The sequence below is a fragment of the Gracilinanus agilis genome, chromosome 2 (assembly GCF_016433145.1).
Source record: "Gracilinanus agilis isolate LMUSP501 chromosome 2, AgileGrace, whole genome shotgun sequence".
Taxonomy (NCBI): Eukaryota; Metazoa; Chordata; class Mammalia; order Didelphimorphia; family Didelphidae; genus Gracilinanus; species Gracilinanus agilis.
Genome location: NC_058131.1, coordinates 582633126 through 582652792, shown reverse-complemented (window position 1 = coordinate 582652792; position 19667 = coordinate 582633126). Strand labels below are relative to the sequence as shown.

At 34.0% G+C, this 19667-nt stretch overlaps 1 protein-coding gene across 1 annotated transcript in view; it reads left to right on the top strand.

The window, feature by feature from the left end:
* The window catches only part of FAM189A1 (family with sequence similarity 189 member A1), a 537302-nt gene that overhangs the window by 359547 nt on the left and 158088 nt on the right, over window positions 1–19667 (top strand). Inside the window, exon 4 of the mRNA XM_044662452.1 lies at window positions 6986–7007. Coding sequence (XP_044518387.1) covers window positions 6986–7007 — 22 coding nt within the window. The remainder of the gene's footprint in view (window positions 1–6985; window positions 7008–19667) is intronic.

The following is a 19667-nucleotide window of genomic DNA, read 5'->3' as shown; positions in this document are numbered from 1 at the left end:
TGAAGGAGCAAAGGATGCATGGATACTTTTCAGTTAGTGTACTTAATTAGCAATTCTGTTGTGGGCTGCTAAGTTTTCTTTTGAATCTGAAATTCTTTCATTTTGATCATGAGATTTCAGTCATTCAGACAGACGGATTAGCTATAACCAGGAGAAGAAATATTTCTGTGAAGGAGGAAAGAATGGGTGATGATTATGAAAGGATTTAAGGAACAGAACTATGGAATCTTGAGATGGATGGCTTCAGTGTTTCTAGTAAAGTGAAGAGCTTTATTATCTGCTACAAATGTGGGTATTGAGACTATGAAGGGAGAAGTAAAGATTTGTAATATTACTACGTGAAACAATATGCAATATATGCAACAGCAAGGACTCAGCTAAAATTAGGTGATACAAATTTGGAATTGTGGGGAGTGGTGAAAATATAGGAAGAGGGATACTGGGTAAATAGCTGGAGAAGCATTAAACATTGAAATCACAACTTCTAATTCTAACTCTGGGTCAAAGTTAGTAATGTAAAGCATGATTAAAACATGAACAAAAATGTCCTCAATTGCTAAAGTCAGTGCATTCTCCTCTATTATCTGACAAGTTAAATTAAAATTATCTGAGAATTAAAAAAAATAAAATAACTTATTTTTTTGTGAATAATCTTTAAAAGGAAGGAATTCAAAGAAAAAGCAGGTATCATCCGTTAGGCGTGAGAATTGGATGTATGTGCACATATGAGTAGCAGCAGTAATGATTGGCTATTAAAAGTCTTTGTTTCATAAATAGCAGGAGTTTCATTTCCCCCTGCAAAGATTTAATTTATGAAGGAATTTTACATCTGCTATTCAGCAAGTACAATGCAAATAATTATGTATCATGCTGTGATCTGAGCAGTGAATGGTGATTTATAAAGTAAAAATTGGGTAAATACCATGTGTATCAGCAACAAAACCATATTGGCTTTGGGATTAGGGCTCAAACTTTAAGGAGAAACATACTTTAAAATTTTAATGAGATTATTTCTGTCATTAACGTGAAACAAAACTACATGAATTCTTGTCATTAACATCAGTAATGAAACCAAGCTAATTGATATTCAGGTTTTCAAAATGTAAACATGCTCATACAATTGAACAATAGTACTGTAAACTATCATCATCACCTTCTTCATCATCTTCATGATCATTAAGACTTCCTACAATAGCAGTAGACTATTCCACATGTCAGCATCAGAGTAGGTGGCTTTAAAAAACAAGTACATTTCCTGAAAAAGACACTGGCTTGACCTTCAAGTAAGAAGACAATAGCTAATGTCAATGAATAAAACCCATAGAACAGATCTCACCTAGGCTCTGTGTAAAGATCCATTCCCTGAAAACAAGTTAATCATTTACTGAATGGTCATTTAAATACTTAAAATATCAGTTTCAAATACAATGAAGATTTATACTTCTGTATTTCAAAGATACATGATTTTTATTAATATAATCATTTCCTCTATTAACATAGATCATAATGTTTCTATAAATTATTAAATGGCTTTTGAAAGTTCATCAGACCAAAAATGTTGTCACCCCACAGATATATTGATATTAAATTTCTCTGAATTTAGTTAGCCACATTCTTAGCATACTATACTTTTTCTCTGGATTCATAAAACCATATATTTTAAACTGTAAGGGACTTTAGAGGTAACAGTCAGTCAAGAAGAATTTCTTAAGTACTTATTTCTTTTTTGCCCTTCCCCCCACCCTCATCCCCTTCCCTAGAAGGTAGGTAATATCATATAGATTGTGTGTGTGTATATGTGTATCTCACACACACACACACACACACACACACACACACACACACACACACACATATATATATAGGATCATATACTTTCTTTTTTTTTTTTTTTGTTTTGTTTTTTGTTTAAACCCTTAACTTCTGTGTATTGTCTCATAGGTGGAAGATTGGTAAGGGTGGGCAATGGGGGTCAAGTGACTTGCCCAGGGTCACACAGCTGGGAAGTGTCTGAGGCCAGATTTGAACCTAGGACCTCCCGTCTCTAGGCCTGACTCTCAATCCACTGAGCTACCCAGCTGCCCCCTCATATACTTTCTTAATACTAGGTGACACAGTGAATTGAGTGCTAGCTCTGGGGTCAAGAGGACCTGAGTTCAAATCCAGCCTCAGGCACTTAGTAGCTGTATTAATCTGGACAAGTCACTTAACTATGTTTGTCTCAGTTTTCTCATTTGTAAAATGAGCTGGAAAAGGTAATAGCAAACTACTCCAGTATCTTTGCCAAGAAAATACCCAATGGGGTAAAAGAAAATTGGATATAACTAATGAAAAACAAAACAAAACAAAACTTGCCAGAGACTGTGCTCATTGTTGAGAACACAAAGTAAAGAAAAAATATAGTCCCTTCCCACCAGGAGTTCACATTTTAATGAGGGAGACAGAATTAAAAAAAAAAAACAACTTTTTTTTTTCATTTTCTCTTCTTTCAATCTCATTCCCTCCCTCTCTTCTTTCCCTTCTTAACTCACTCTCTGCTTTCCTTTTTTTCTTCTCTCCTACTTACTACCTACAATTACATATGAATATAAAAAGAAAGCACTGTCTCCCTAGCTTTCTCCTCATCTATTAGTTAGTTAACTCCTCTAGTTAGGTTAGCCTGGCATAAATTCTACTTGCTCTTTTTTGTGACCATTTTTTTACATATAACAGTAATATGATACATAAGATTTGTTATAAATATGTAATAAATTATAATATATATGCTTACCCAAGAGAAGAAATTCTCCCAATAGCTATGTCCAAAAATCTATATCTCATTCTTTTTGCCCTTCCCCCCACCCTCATCCCCTTCCCTAGAAGGCAGGTAATATCATATAGATTGTGTGTGTGTGTGTATATGTATACACACACACACACACACATATATATATATATAGGATCATATAATGCATATTTCCTGCTCATCCTCTTGTGAAAGAATACATATTGCTTGCACTAGAGAAAACTTCATGGAGGAAACAAAGTTAAAAATGTAACTTCTACTTATCCTTAGTATTTACCAATTCCCTTTCTAGACGTTCATCAAACAACTTTTTAATGATCTGTTCTAAAATTTTCCAGGGTTAAATCAGGCTTCTATTCCTATAGATATCACACCACCCTCTTACCTTTAAAAAATCAGTATATTGGGACTTCACTAATCTTGTGGTACTTCTTGTATTTTTCAGATATTACTGATAGTGGCCCAACAATCACATATGCCAGTTTTTCCTGGGCCTAAAAATATAGTTAATTTAGGATAGATGACTTGAATTCATCAAAGGCAGCTAAATGTTTTCTGTCTTCTTACTTATGTTCAATACCAACTCTGTTGATCATTTTTTTTTATTGCATAGTTTTTCTGGTGTTAAAGCCAACTGCTTTTGAGAAAGAAAAACTATAACAATTTAGCCATTCTGCCCTACCTCTTGAAGTCTATTATCATTTTCTGATCTACCTTAAGCAAAGCTCCTATTCCTTCTTTCTTCCTCCATTTTTTCTCCTGATTTAGTTAAAAACAAAACTTTTTGTATTATTCTTAGCTTCCTTCACCAGCCTTAACTCATTCTGAGCTTTAGTATTCTTGGCACTATTTTTATAGGACCACACCACTTTTATATTCATTTTCTATTACCTGGTTTCCTTCCATTTTTGTATATTTATTTTTTAAGGTCTAAATTGGTTATTGAATTCCCTATGCATTCATATCTGTTTCTTCAGATAAATCCCATTTTTTCTCCCAATGGAAATTGTTTCCTTCTATCTATAGAATTTCATTCTTGAATATAACCCTCATTCTATGCTGATATTCCCAGAAGAATTTAATTTTATGGAATTTTTCTAACTTTTAAAAAATACTTTAGTATATACTTTTCCAAAATCTGGTACATGTGACCAATGTCCAGATTTCCTCTCCTCTATCATATGCACTAAGATGCAATGCTCATTTGCTCCCAAAATTCCAATCATTTTGGGGCAGCTGGGTAGCTCAGTGGAGTGAGAGTCAGGCCTAGAGACAGGAGGTCCTAGGTTCAAACCCAGCCTCAGCCACTTCCCAGCTGTGTGACCCTGGGCAAGTCACTTGACCCCCATTGCCCACCCTTACCAATCTTCCACCTATGAGACAATACACCGAAGTACAAGGGTTTAAAAAAAACAAAACAAAACAAAATTCCAATCATTTCTTCTCTTCTCCCAATAAAAAGCAAAAAACATTCTTCCCTGTTATTGATAATTGTATATGGATTATAATTTTGATTTGATGGTTTTTCTACATTTTTATAAAATTAATTATAACTATAACAAGTTATTGGCTACTTGGATTTTGAGAGACAGACAAACAAACAGCAAATTTTGGGATAATCAAAGTAGTTTTGAAGTCACCTAATCAAAACCCCTTTTTACCCCTTACACCATTATCAATATATTATCAGACCTGTGTTCTATTTTCCAAACTCATCATTCCTCCTCACTCTGACTTTTTGTTGGATCTGCCATTTCAAAACTTGATTTGAGGAGTTGTTTTAAAGCTATTTGGAAGGGAATCTTGTGAGAATTCAGCTAGGGTGCTACCTGTACTCTGTCACCTTTCCTCTGCCCCTCAAATTAATTTTAAAATGTAAAACTATATATTTTATTTAAAATATTTCCCACATACATTTTAATCTGGTTTGGACAACAATTGAGAGTGTTGTGAGCCACGTGCTTCCTGACAGCTAATACATGTGCTTCAGTAGTTTCATTGGTTTAGCACTGAATAAGTAAATTAGGTATCATTATTTTTATTACACTGACTCAGCCCAACTATGAAGAACTAATATTTCCTGTAACATGGAGATGGCAGGGTGGAATTCCTGCAAGATACAGGGTCAAGCCTCAACCCAGAATTTCAGCCCACCCTCCTCCCAGAGAACTCTGGGTGAGAGGCAGTTTGGGGCAGTTGAGGGCAGTTGGTTCTTGGGGTTGGAAGTGAGCAGATCACTCTGCTTGCTGATCCCAGTTCTTGATTGCTTTGCAGGCCTTGTGGCTTAAATCTACATAAGCCATTTTGGTTCTTCCAGCAGCTAGCCTGTTTAGCTGAACTAGACCTTTCCAGCAATAGCACAATTGTTATTTAGTTATTTAGATAGTAGAAGAGATTCATTATAGGCATTGAGGACAAGCTAGATATAAAGGCTACCTTCTCCCTCCTTGGAGGAGGGGCTATTTCAATCTAACAGGTTAGGGCTTCCCAGATCTTATTCTGTCCTTGACAAAACCTTCCTCCCTTTCCCTTCCTCACTTATCAGTAAACCTTCATCTTTTGGGAGTAGTGCCTGGCTTTTATTTTGGGGAATACTCACAACCATTTTCAAGCTTAGTTCCTTCAGCTGTGTGACCCATACAAGTCAGATCCTCCTTCTGTCCCTGATAATTTCATGACATCAAGCTTCTCCTAATTTCCCCTAATCAAACCTGTGGGGAAATAAGTTGAGAAAAGTCAACATCTTTAGGAGACTAGCCTTTCCTAGCCTTGCCAGAAGATATCAGATCAACTACCATTACTATCTGATTTCTAACTGCTTGTTGGGAGGGGGAAGAAAGGAGCACTGAACTAGATTGTGCCCCTCCCTTTTCACTCAAGCCTGTCAGTGGGGGAGGAGTGAGTCCAGCCACTGTTAAAACCAACATAACATTCCTCAATTATTCAAGATTGTGTTTCTCCAGAATGTTTCATTCATATTATTTCTGAGTATTCATTAGAAAGTAGCCTCTGAAGTATTTTATACATTCTATGATATTCTATACATTGAATATAATTTCTTTCTCTCTTCCTTCTGAATTGTGAATTACTTTAAAAAGCAGAAGGTGAGGGGCAGCTGGGTAGCTCAGTGGATTGAGAGCCAGGCCTAGAGACAGGAGGTCCTGGGTTCAAATCTGGCCTCAGACACTTCGCAGCTGTGTGGCCCTGGGCAAGTCACTTAACCCCCATTGCCTACCCTTACCACTCTTCTGCCTTGGAGCCCATACACAGTATTGACTCCAAGATGGAAGGTAAGGGTTAAAAAAAAAAAAAGCAGAAGGTGAATTTATATTTGGTCCTGATGGAATGGGGAGCCACTAATAGGAGGGTGACATAATCAGTTCCGCAGTTTTGAAATAAACTCTTGGTTAGACTGTCTTTACAATGGATGAGAAAGTGAAGAAACTTTAGGCAGAGAGACCAATTAGAAACTTTAGGTTACCATCTCCTCTTTCTTTAGGCCAGGTGAGAGATGATGATAGCCTAAAGTAAGGTAGTAACTGAGTAGAAAGAAAGAATATAATATAAATGTTGTAGTAGCTACAAACATTAACAACTGATTGGATGTATGAATTGAGTACCTACATACCTGGAAGGAAAGCATCAGGCATAGGAAGTCCTGAAGAGAGGTGGACTTGAGGAGCAGACTTGTTCTTTTGGGGGGCATATTCAGTCAGAGGTACCTATGGAGCATCCAATTTGAAATGCCCATTACAGAAAACCACAATAGCAGCCTGCTTTCTATCCTGTCCTTTCTTCATCTCATTTCCTACCCATTGTCCACAATGGGATTAATCATTTAGTGTCTAGAGGACAAGTCCAGAGGGAGAATAGTTATGATTGTAATCTTCTAGAGGGTAGCAATAGTAATTAATTTTTAAATATTTTGGGTAGGTCATGGAAGTTAAATTAAAGCATTTTTACAATAGTCATTAAAGCTAAAGAACATAGAATTTAAAAGAAAAAATATAACAACATTGGAACTACACATAGAATTACTTCATTTAATTCTAATATTGATAAAATAAAGCTCAGAAAACCTTTTTTTCTGACATAAAATGAAATTTTTTCTCTCATTTCTTTTTATGTGGGGAAAAAACAAACCACATCCCAGTCTAAAAAGAGTTTTGGCTAAAGGGATTGGCTTGTTTCTGAAGACAGCTTTCCCTTTTTTCTTTATGTTGTATATTCCAAACAGCAATGAAAATAAGTTTTTAGATCTGTTGCTTTTATCAAAAATCTTAATATATTCTTTGTAGCAACTGTCTGTATTTTAAATGAATTTTAATTAGATTTCAAGAATATGTTATTAAGGAAAGTGAAATTTTGAAATACCATATTGATCATCCATAAATGTTTTGCAACTTTGAATTCCTAAAATATCATCATGAAAGAGCTTAACTAGAAATTTAAATACTAATGAACTTGAAGACAATCTAAAGGACAACAAACTAAATGAAAACTTTTATCAGATTGTTTGCCTTCTCAGTGGGTGGAGGAAAGGCTAGATGGAGGGAAAGAATTTGGAACTCAAATTTTAAAATAAATATTAAAAAATAAGTAAACATATTGAAAGGACAGCTAGGTGGCATAGTGGATAGAGTACTGGGCTTGGAATCAGGAAGACCCGTGTTCATGAGTTCAAATCCAGCTTTAGACACTTATTAGCTATGTGACCCTAGGCAAGTCACTTCACTTTGTTTGCCTCGATTCCTCATTTGTAAAATAAGCTGGAGAAGAACATGGTAAGTTACTCTCATATCTTTGCCATGAAAACCCCAAATGAGATCACAAAGCATTGAGCTTGACTGAAATGACTGAACAATTAACATCATTAAAAATAAGCCTTTATAATTCTTTATGTCCTGAATAAACACATACCTTGTAAAAACTGGACAAGTAACAACTTTGCTTTTAGACTCTGGAGTTGGATTATGATGGAATAAGAATCAAAAATGTTAGCCTTTACAGTTAGCCAACTAGATCAGATCAGCACCATTTTGAAGACCTTAACTTTAAATAACTGTTCAAAGTTCATTTAGCTTTTAGATTCCTCATTCTGACATTACTGACTAGCTCTTCCTTCAGAATTTCTCTCTGCCATTGCCTTCCTTTAAACTATTCTGTCCTAATTATAACTATTCCTCCTCAGTTTCCTTTCCTGAATCATTGTCCATCTCTTATCCACTTAAGTACAGTTTTCCCTTGGACTATGTCTAAAACCCTCTACTTTCTTTCTAGACTGTTTTTTCTGACCTTGCCAAATCAACTCTATTTTGTTTTAATAGTATATATATATATAACTATATTGAACAAGTAACAAACATTTCATACTTCCTCCTATGAGTTCAAGTATCACTTTGTTATAGATTATTAAGAATTCAATTCAATAAGCATTTTTTTAGTTCCTATTATTTAACAAACATTGTGCAAGATTGTAGAAATATGAAGACAAAATGCCTTCAAGTTACTTTCCTTTGGAGGAAAACAACAGATAGAAAGATAAATATAAAATGTATAAGTAGAATGGAAGAAATGTTTTACTGGCCAATTGGCCAATAGCACTAATTTTTGCTTTTTCTTTTTGTTTTGTGTGGAGGCTGCCAGATCCTGTGTACTCCTGATTGGTGCTCTTTGATATCTGAATTATTTCTTTCTGGTTTCTTGCAATATTTTCTCCTTAGCTTGGAAGCTCTTGAATTTGTCAATTACATTCCTGGGGGTTGTCTTTTGAGGATTTCACGCAGGGGGTGATTTATGGACTCTTTCAATTTTGCCCTCTTCTTCAGGAACATCAGGGCAATTTTCTTGGATAATTTCTTACAGCATGATGTCAAGGTTTCTGTTTATTTCCAGATTTTCAGGTAGGCCTATGATTCTCACATTGTCTCTCCTAGACCTGTTTTTTAAGTCAACCATCTTCTCAATGAGATATTTCATGTTTCCTTCTAATTTGTCATTATTTTGACTTTGCTTTATTAATTCTTGCTGTCTTGTGAGATCATTAGCTTCTACTTGCCCAATTCTAGTTTTTAAAAAGACTGGTTTTCAGTTATGATCTTTTGATTTTCCTTTTCAGTTTGGTCTATCCTGCTTTTTGTGGTTTCCAGCAGGTCAATTCTGGTCTTCAGTTTGCTTATCATTTTCATTTGATCTCTGGGCTTCTTTTTCCAAATGGGAGATTCTGTCTTTTAAACTGTTATTTCTTTTTGAATCATTTCCCATTTTTCTTCCCAAGTTTCTTCTGTCTTTCTCATTTGGTTTATCATCTCAAATCTGAGCTCCTCAAGAGCTTGTAACCAATTTTCATTTTTTGGAAGGTTTGGATGTGTTTGCTTGTTTGTCATCCTCTGCTGTCTCTTGTGTAGTCTAAAGTTTTTTTCCATAGAAATTATTGAGGGTCAAGATTCTTTTCTTGTTGTTGTTGTTGTTGGGTTTTTTTGGTAATTGCAGATTGTAAGTCCTGGATGTTGGTGGTCATTTCTGTGCTAGTTCTTTCTTCCCTTCCCAGTTGGAAATCTGAGTGAGGAGGGCAGGCTCTTTGTGTATCAAGCTACTGAGTTTTTGCTTGAGGTTATTTTTTATTCTCCACTGCATCTGCTATGCACAGCCCCTCTCTGCTCTATCTCTGTGCCCAATCTCCAACATCCTCAGCCTGCTGGGGTCCCAAGTCTCACTGCCCTTAGGGGTTAGCCTATGGTGTCCTCAGTCAGTCCCCCAAGAACCTAGAAATTTCCCTGGGATCCCTCTTACTCTGCGCTCCCTCTGACTCTGGGGGAGGGGTGGTCAGCTTGTGCTTTGGTAGGAGTAATTTTGCCCCCTATGGTGTGGAAATGCCCAAACCCTGACTACCTTCAAGGCTGCACCCATGAATGAGCCCCTTCACTTGTCTGATTTTGTCATTTGCAACCATTTTATCCTGGAAGCCCTTTTGTGTGTGTGTGGTTGAAAGATATACATACTAAAAACAGGAATTTATGTTAGATGGCAAATAATCTTTCCTTAATTATGCTAATTTTTCATAGTTCATATTAAATGTGAGATTTAAATTAATGTGCAATACTTCAAATATTATTTTTATAAAGTTTATTATCTGACAAAATAGAACCAAGAAGAAAGTTTTTCTACCTGCTCAAAAATCTCTGATCCACCAAAGCTATGACAAGAAAGAAAGAGAACATGATAGATGGAACTCCACCCAATTTATATCCTATCTATATCAACATGTAAAGACAAGAAGTGACTAGGGTGCTGGGAATCATAGTTCTACTGGGGATTGTAGTTTTCAAGATAACACATTCTAATTACATATTATATACAGTTAAGGTAGAGATTATCTTAGAGGTAAGAGTGGTTTACCATAATTTATATATTTGCTATAATACAAAGCTTTCATCTTTAGGACAAAAACTTGTTGAAAAGAAAAACCCCAATATTAGATTGGAGACTTTCAGCCTGGATTTTGTTAACTAGTTGTAGTCTTATGACGAAAGAGTTGTTGGCCATTCTTTAAAATAAAATAAATTTTTCCAACATTCTCCTCTAAAAAACTATTAATGCCTCAAATTGATTTTTGGAATTATAGAGGTGAGACATTTTTCCAATTCAGGACAACTTACAAGATTAAGAAGAAAAAATTACATTGGGTAGAGGCTGGCCCAGAGCCCACATGGCAGCAACCCAAGATGTATGCTTTGGAGGTTGAGACAGCAGCAAGAGCTTTCACCAGAGATAATAGCGGGATCAGTTAACTAGTCAGAAAGAGACTACAGCAAACCTTTGTGCTAATGCTGGAAGCAGAATAGGGTGCTCTTTGGCAACTCCATGGACTTCATATATTCTTGGGTTCTATGGCTAAGAGCAGCACTTATAGTCACAAATGATCAGAGACCCTAAGAAGCACTATTTTTTTCATTTCACTTTCATTCATTTTTTTCATTCAATTTCATTGAATTTTTCATTCAAATTTTTTCATATAATTTTTCATTAGGTGTCCTGGGGAAATCTATTTGGTTGTAATTGAAAATGAGCAGTGATAATACCTTTCCCTAATATATCACATCAGCTTGGAAGCTTTAAAAACTTTTGAATCCTCTAAAAACAGCACTATGAAAAAAGCCTAAAGCATGGGTCAATTCCCCTGTAACTTCACTAAAGGAACAGAGCCAAACTTTAAAATAAAGTTGAAAGTCAAGAAATAAGGTAGAAAAATAACAAAAAAATAACCTGACAATAAAAATCTAATACAGTGACAGTGAGGCTCAAGATATAAAGTTGGTAGAAGAAAACAATGTCAAAACAGAAGCAAAACTTCAAAAAAAATGTGAATTAAAGAAAAGTCCAATAAAAATTCCTTAAAGAACTAAAAACAGATTTTAAAAAATCAAATAAATATAGTAAAGGAAAAGAACAATGAGAGTAAAGCAAGAAAATTATGAAAAGAGAATTAACAACTTGGTAAAAGAAGCACAAAAAATGCTAAAAAATTAAAAACAGAATTAGTCAAATGATAAAAGATGTATAAAAACTCACTGAAGAAAATAATTTTCTAAAAGTTTAAGTTGAGAAATGGGAACTAATGACCTCATGAGATATTAAGAAACAATAAAACAGTGTTAAAAGAATTAAAGGATAGGGAAAAATATGAAATATCTTATAAAAATAAAAGTATTCATTAAGAAAATTGGTCTGTAGATTTCTTTCTTTGTTTTTGCTCTCCATGATTTCGATATCAAAAGTATATCATTAAAAATATGTCATTTGTTTCATTTTTGTGTGTCATTAAACAAATTGGTAGGACTCCATCTTTATTTTTTTTAATGGCTTGTGAAATAATGGTATTAATCATTCCTTAAATTTTTGATAGAATTCACTTGCAAATCTTTCTGGTCCTGGGAATATTTTCTTCAGAAACTCTTTAATTACTTGTTCTTTTCTTTTTCTAAGATAGAATTATTTAAGTATTCTTGTTTCTCTTGTTAAAGTAGGCAATTTATGTTCTGGTAGATATTCATCCATTTTATTTTGATTCTCAGTTTTATGGACATATAATTGGCAAAATAACTCCAAATACTTGCTTTAATTTCTTCTTCATTGGTGGTACATTCATCCTTTTTCATTTTTTTTTACTGGTAATTTGATTTTCTTCTTTTTGAAACAAATTAATCATCAATCATGGCAACCATACTGTGTTGGTCTGTTGCCTAGCTAGCATTTGTTTTTTTTTTCTTTTTCCTGTTGTGTAGCTATGGTGTCCAGGATTGCCAAAAGCTTGTCCATTTTATTTTTTTATAAAACCAGCTCCTAGTCTTATTTATTAGTTCAATTATTTTTTACTTTTTATTTTATTAATTTCTACTTTAATTTTCAGGATTTCTATTTAGGCATTAATTAGGGATTCTTAATTTTTTCCCTAGTTTTGTAAGTTGCATACCCAATTCACTCATCTACTTTTTCTCTCATGTTGTTGTGCAAATTTAGAGATGTAAAATTTTGCCTTAATACTATTTTGCCTGCATCCCACAAAATATGTGTTGTCTCATTGTTGTCATTATCTTTAATGAAATTATTGTTTCTATGATTTATTCTCTGATAAATCATTTTGTTTTGATTATTTTGTTTCCAATTATTTTTTAATCTATGCTTCCACAATAATTTGTTTAATGGAATTTTCATTGTATTATGGCCTGTAAAAGAGTAAACTTAATGTTTCAAATTTTCTTCATTTGATCATGAATTTTATATGCTCCAATGCATAGTCAATTGTTGTAAAGATACCATGTACAGCTGAGAAAAATGTATATTCCTTTCTTTTTCCTTTCATTTTCTCCAGAGGTGTGTTATATATAACTTTAGTATTAATATTACTTCATTGTCTATAGCTCCTATGGCAAAATATTGTTTCCCTGCTTATCTCTTTTAATTAGGTCTACTTTTGCTTTTGTTTTGTCTGAAGTCATGTTTGATACTCCTACTTTTTAAAACTTCAACTGAACATAATAGATTCTGCTTCATCTCTTTGTTTTAACTTTTTCTTTCTGTTTCAAGATTGTTTCTTTTAAACAAGATAATGTTGGATTCTTGATTTTAATCCATTCTGCTATTTGATTCTATTTTGTAGTTCAGTTCAATTCCACAGTAATGATTACTAACTATGCATTTCCTCCATCCTATTATCTTATGTTTATACTTTTCTCTCTCTTTTATACTATTCCTTCTTAAAGTATCTTTTGCTTCTGATCTTTCTTTTTCTGCCTTCTCTTTCATCACCCTTCTTCTTTATCCTCTTCTCCTCCTACTTCCTTGTCAGGTAAAATACATTTCTAAATCCAAATAAGTATTTATTTTCCCCCTCTTTAAAACAGTTAGATGTCATAAAGGTTCAAGTGTTGCCCTCCCTTCTCCATCCACCATTTTCCCCTTCACTGTAAATTATCTTCTTTGCATACCACTTTAATGTAATTTTCCCCATTATGTCTCTTCCTTGCCCCTTCTCCTAAGACAGTGATGTCAAACCTATGGCACAGATGCCAAAGAGGGAATACTGAACACTCTCTGTAGGCATGCTTGCCATCATCCCCCACCAGAGTTCATTACTAGAAAGGCAGAGGGACTCGTGCAGATCTGTTGTCCATGATAATTTCTTGAAATATGATGTCTAGTCTCTTCTTTTGATCATGGTTTTCAGATAGTGCAATAATTCTTAAATTATCTCTTCCTGATTTTTTTAGGTCAGTTATTTTTCCAATAGGATGTGTCACATTTTCTTCTTTTTACCAATTCATTTGACTTTATAATTTCTTGATGTCTCTTTAAGTTTTTTACTATCAGTTACCCAATTTAAAATTTTATGAAATCATTTTCTTCAGTCGGCTTTTGTAACTCTTTTTCTATTTTTTATTTCTGCTTTTTAAGACATTATTTTTATCCATAAGGTTTTGTACTTCTTTTTTCCATTTGGTTAATCTTGTTTTTTAAAGTATTATTTTGTAGTATATTTTGAACTCCTTTTTATCAAGCTGTTAATTGTCTTTTCATAATTGTTTTCCTTTGCTCTCATTTTTTATCTGGTTTTTCCTATACCACTCTGATTTTGAAAATCATTTTTAGCTCTTCCAGAAATTCATAGTGGGCTTGCATTCAATTCATATCTTTTCTCTGAGCCTTTACTTGTAGCTGTTTTGGCATTGTTTTCTTCTTCCAAGTTTGTTTCTTGATCTTCCCTATCACTATAGTAGTTTTTTTATGATCAGACTATTTTTGTTACTCGTGTGTGTATTTTTCCATCCCATTTCATGAATTTGAATTTTGGGTTAATGTTGGCCTCTGTTCTTCGTATAGAGGATAGAGAGACACTATCTTTTTTTTTTTTTTTTAAACTCTTGTACTTCGGTGTATTGTCTCATAGGTGGAAGATTGGTAAGGGTGGGAAGAGAGACACTATCTTAAACTTCAGCCTTTTTTTTGCATTTCTATTTTCAATAATTCTCTTCTGTGTGTTTGGAAGTTTTCAGTGCTTTGAAGGTAATATGATCTTGGGAGAAATATAATCATTGCTTTCCTGGTCTTTGCTCTGATCCTGAAGCAGGAAGGGCTCCTTATTTTTTGGGATTATAATCTGTATTGCTCCTCAGGGTCCCTACTCCTTTGGGACCAAAGACAATTCTTTTTCCCAGGGTCTTTTATTCTTTGTGACCAAAAGCAATACTGTTCTTTAGGTCCCTACTCCCTCTTGACTGAAAGTACTCTTCTCCATTCTTGAACTTGTTACCCTGAAGTGGGTATAGGCTATGGAATTGTCAACCAGTATCAGGTCCTACATCAAGCACTAACACAAAGGTTCTCTGGAATCTTAAATGTGGACTTTAAAATAGAGTTAGGTTCTATTTAACACTGGAATAGAAGGGTGGAAGTCATTGTTCCAAGGTTTATATTTTTTCACCCTGTCATTTCTGTAGCTAGTTCTGAAAGTCTCTAAGTCTTCAGTGCTTCCTAGGAGTTGTGATCCAGAGAATGAGATCTTCCTTCCTAGTCTTTGCTCTAGTTCTTAACCTGATAGAGTCTCTATTTTTTTTTGTGACTACAACTCTCTTCCTTGGAACTTGTGACTTGGAACTTGGGCCCTTATTCCCTTGTTACCACAAGTGGTCCCCCCCCTCTCTTCTGGTACTGATACCTGGAACTGGGTAACAGACAATAGAATTGCCAAATAGTGCCCACTATGAGACTATGCACTAGCATAGGAATTCTCTACAATTTCTTTCTGACTTGGTATTCAGTCTCCTTCCTGTCTCTTGGTCTCTGGATGGTAAATTCTCCCTATATAGCTGCTGGCAGTGGTATCATCACTAATGCCTCCACAGCTGTTGTAACCACCATGCTGTGCTGTAGGCCAGTTCCTAGTCCAGGGACACAGATCTCTCCTTCTGACCTCTTAAGTTGTCTTAAGATGAAAAAAAAAATGTCTCAACCTAACTTTTTGTTGTTTATGCTACTTTCAAATTCAATTTGATGTGTTATTTTAAAGTTATTTAGAAAAGAATATATGGAAAGCTCAGCAAGAATCCTCTCTTTAATCTGCTATCATCCCACTACAAACTGAACACAACTATTTCTGAAGTTCTCTTCCACATGGGCACTATAGTCTAAAGGCTGTCTCTTACTGAGCATTAACATTTTACAGTACTCTCATATTTAATATGTTTATACTGTGTGATATCACTAGTGCTTGTAATTGAAGCTTAAAAGTAAATAATAGGTTTAATTCCAGGTATAAATTATAAAAGCATTCCCTTCTTTTACTGAAAAAGTTTTTAGTAGAAGTTTAAAGATAAAAATTATATTAAAGATAAAAATGTTGGATTTTTTGATAATATGATTTTTCTTTCTTGGTCACACAAGGAAATAAGAAAGAACATATAGCTAGATGTCGTGATGAATTTAATGCTAGATTTAAAGTCAGAAAGACTCACTTTCCTGGTTCAAATCTGGCCTCAGATACTTACTAGCTATATGCTTCTGGGAAAGTCACTTAATCCTGTTTGCCTTAGTTTCCTCATCTGTAAAGTGAGCTGGAGAATGAAATAGCATAGCAAACTACTCCAGTATCTTTGCCAAGAAAGCTCCAAACAGGGACATGATGAGTTAGATATGACTGAAAAAAAACCTGGAAAACAATGTGTACAAATCTCTTATCTAACAAGAATTGTGATAAAAAAAATTTACAAGGAGTAAGTACTTATCCCAATTCAACTTAACAAATATTTGTTAAGCACCCAAAAAACATTGTGCCAGGTACTAAAATTTTATATGATTTTTAATCCTGAATTTGTGAACCAATTTTTTGGTTGCTGTGGTTTAGAAATTACATATATACATACATACATTTATTTGGGCCAATTTAATTGTCCATGCAAGGAATAAAAAGGGATATTTTTCTGTTTGAACTTATATGTTACTAGATTGTAAGCTCCTTAAGGACATGGACCATATTTTATTTGAATACCTAAACTGCTTGCCTAAATAAGTCTCATAATAAGTGTTTATTGATTGAGTAAATGAGTTAGGTTAGCAAAGAAATGGTTAATAAACTTATGTATAGAATTGAATTAAAATAGAAGACAGAATTGAGGGCATATAGTACTCAATTTTAACATACAAATTTTATCAGTGATGGATTATCTAAATTATGTTTCAGCTGTGTATACTTATATTTTTAAGAGTTAAGAAGGTTAGAAGACTGATAAGAAGACTGGTTATTCATGTGTTTGAACATTCATTTATTTTTATTCATGTTTTGTGGAACAAAAGGTTTTCTCATCTATTTTACTTTGATTTTCTTTTTAAGACCCTGTGACTTACTCAAAGAATTTTCTGATACTTTTTTTTTTTGGATATTAGAGGTTACAACATAAATTTCAGTGGAAAATGTTGAATAATTTGGGAAGGAATAAGCAACTTGAAAAGCTTTTTCATGGGAGTTTTACTTTATTCTCTAACTTTATAAGAGTTCTCATAAAATAAAGTCCTTCCAAGGCACTAATCTGAAAGTCTTCCTTAGTTCAAGTCCAAGTAGCACCAGATTCTCTGTATACTAATAGTCCTATTCATTAGATCAATTTTTCCCCAAAGAGTTGAAAATGTAATGAACATTCTAAACAGCAGAAGATAGTAAAAGAAAAATAAGAGAGGAGGCGAAGCAGCATGAAAGGACATAAAAAATGGAAATGTTGAAAGCAAAATGGTGACCCTTGAAAAATATATTCATAATTTATTATTGTTGTTCTGTTCAGTCATGTCCTACTTTTTGTGACTCTGTGGACCACAGATATCTATAGGGTTTCTTGGAAAAGATACTCGAGTAGTTTGCTATTTCTTTCTCCAATGGATCCTTTTTACCAGAAATCCAAAGTTCAGTGATTTGCTAAGGGTCATACAGCTAGAAAGAAGCTGAGACCAGATTTAAACATGAGTTTTCCTGACACTAGCTACTTCTTGTTTATCCTAATGAAAAATAAGGTCTTTTAAAAACAATTGTGTAATATACATAAATCTTTGACAAAAAATGATGGCAGTGAAATCTATTAAAACTGAATGGTTATCTTGGAATCTTAAGAAACTATGCTATTAGAACATTTTTTTCTGAAAAAAAATTATGAATTTAAATAAATTAAATGAAGTTAAAGATAAAAGAAACAACTTCCTCCAAAGATCTGTTCTGTTCATTCAAGTGGTATTGGGGAGCTCTTGCTAAGAAGTTACAAGCTTTACACCTATATACATGACCATTTTGTTATGTTATTTCAAAATTGGTACCTTTTTTTAAACATATTAAGTCAATTAAAAACTTGGCACCATCTTCTGGTCTTTTCCCCTTGTGCATCTCCTAAGTCAAGATAACTTTTTTTTTTTTAATCTTGATGTGAAATCTATCAAATATGCTGCCATCTCCATAAAATGAAACTCTTTCTCTACTCAGTGCAAGTGGGTGATCTCTATCCTCTGATACTGAGATTTACTTCAGTTTCATAGCAAGGCAGTAGTTTTTTTATGTACTTTATCTTTCAATTATTTCTAAAGTAAGCTCAGAAGATAGTTTTCTCTTTAATGAACAGGGAACTCTTAGATGAACATTGTCCAAAAAGGTAGGCCGTTGGATTATACTGAAACAATAGATTCCTTCTGATTCAGGCTCAGCCCCATCAATAGGTTCACATTTTGGAAAGGAAAGCTGGAATTTTCTTTTTCATTCTATCACATGATTGAGTTAACTAGTTCAAGTTAAACTATTGACAACAAAAGGTTGTCATTCAAAATGGTTCTGCTGATTTAGAAAGGTTTTGAATAAGAGCACTGAGATGGATGGTCTCTTCCGTTTTTAGATTGTAATGTGGTATGGTGAAAAGTATTCTGGCTTTGAAATCAAAGACCTGAATTTTAAATTCACTCTCTTTTCTATGTGATCCTGGACAAGTAATTTAATTTCTCTGGACTTCAGGTTCCTCATCTATAAATCAAAGGATTTGGACTATATGACCCTTAAGATGCCTCCCAGACCTACTTCTAGGATACTAGAATCAACCTACAGAATACTAGTTAGTAGAAGTTTGGTCACTAAGTAATGCATTTTTTTACCACATTTGTATATGAAATAGATAAAAAAAATCAAAACCATGAAATCTTTTCGTTCTTAGAATGCTAATACATATTAATTTTACTTTTTACCTATAAGTTGATATAATCCAGAGAATTGAACCAGTCCATGTTGACATGATTTCAATGACAGTGAAAATGAAGTACATAAAGAAGCTGTAATCAAATTAAAGGACAGCTCACAAATTCTTCAGGAAGAGACCAAAAAGTTGGCAAATCAACAAAGACTCTAAAGGCAAGAAGAAATGTAATTGGTCATCTCTTCTTGCAATGTTCTTATGATCATGGGGAAAAAAGAGGCTATCAAAAAGATAATTAATGACAACATCTCTCTTTTTTTAGTTTGATCTTTATTTTATACCAATAACAAATTTACACCTACATTTTCCAAATTTACATGATTCATGTTGTCTCCCTCCCCTCTTTCCTCCCCCCTCTCAGAGTTTTATCACTCAAAACATATTTCTATATTATTATTTTTCATAAGTAAATAATCTTATAAAACCAAAACCCCAAATCATACCAAAATAAATAAGTGATAAATCATATTTTCATCTGCTTTTCTATTCCAACAATTCTTTCTCTAGAGGTGGATAGCATTCTTTTTCTTAAGTCCCTTAGAATTGTCCTGGATCCTTGTATTGCTATTAGTAGCAAAGTTTATCACATTTGATCATCCCACAATATTTTAGTTACTGTGTATGATGTTCTTTTGGTTCTGCTTATTTCACTCTGCATCAGTTCACGTAGGTATTTCCAGGTCTTTCTGAAATTGTATTGTTCATCATTTCTTTCTTTTTTTTTAACCCTTACCTTCCATCTTAGAATCAATATTGGTTCAAAGGCAGAAAAGCAGCAAAGGCTAGGCAATGGGGGTTAAGTGACTTACCCAGGGTCACACAGCTAGGAAGTATCTGAGATCAGATTTAAACCTACAGCCTCCTATCTTTAGGCCTAACTCTCAATCCACTGAGTTACCCAGCTGTCCTCATACACTTTTAATACTCCTTCATTTCTTATAGAACAATAGTATTCCATCACCAGCCAATATCTCTTTTTTTTTTTTAAAACCCTTACCTTCCATCTTGGAGTCAATACTGTGTATTGGCTCCAAGGCAGAAGAGTGGTAAGGGTAGGCAATGGGGGTCAAGTGACTTGCCCAGGGTCACACAGCTGGGAAGTGTCTGAGGCC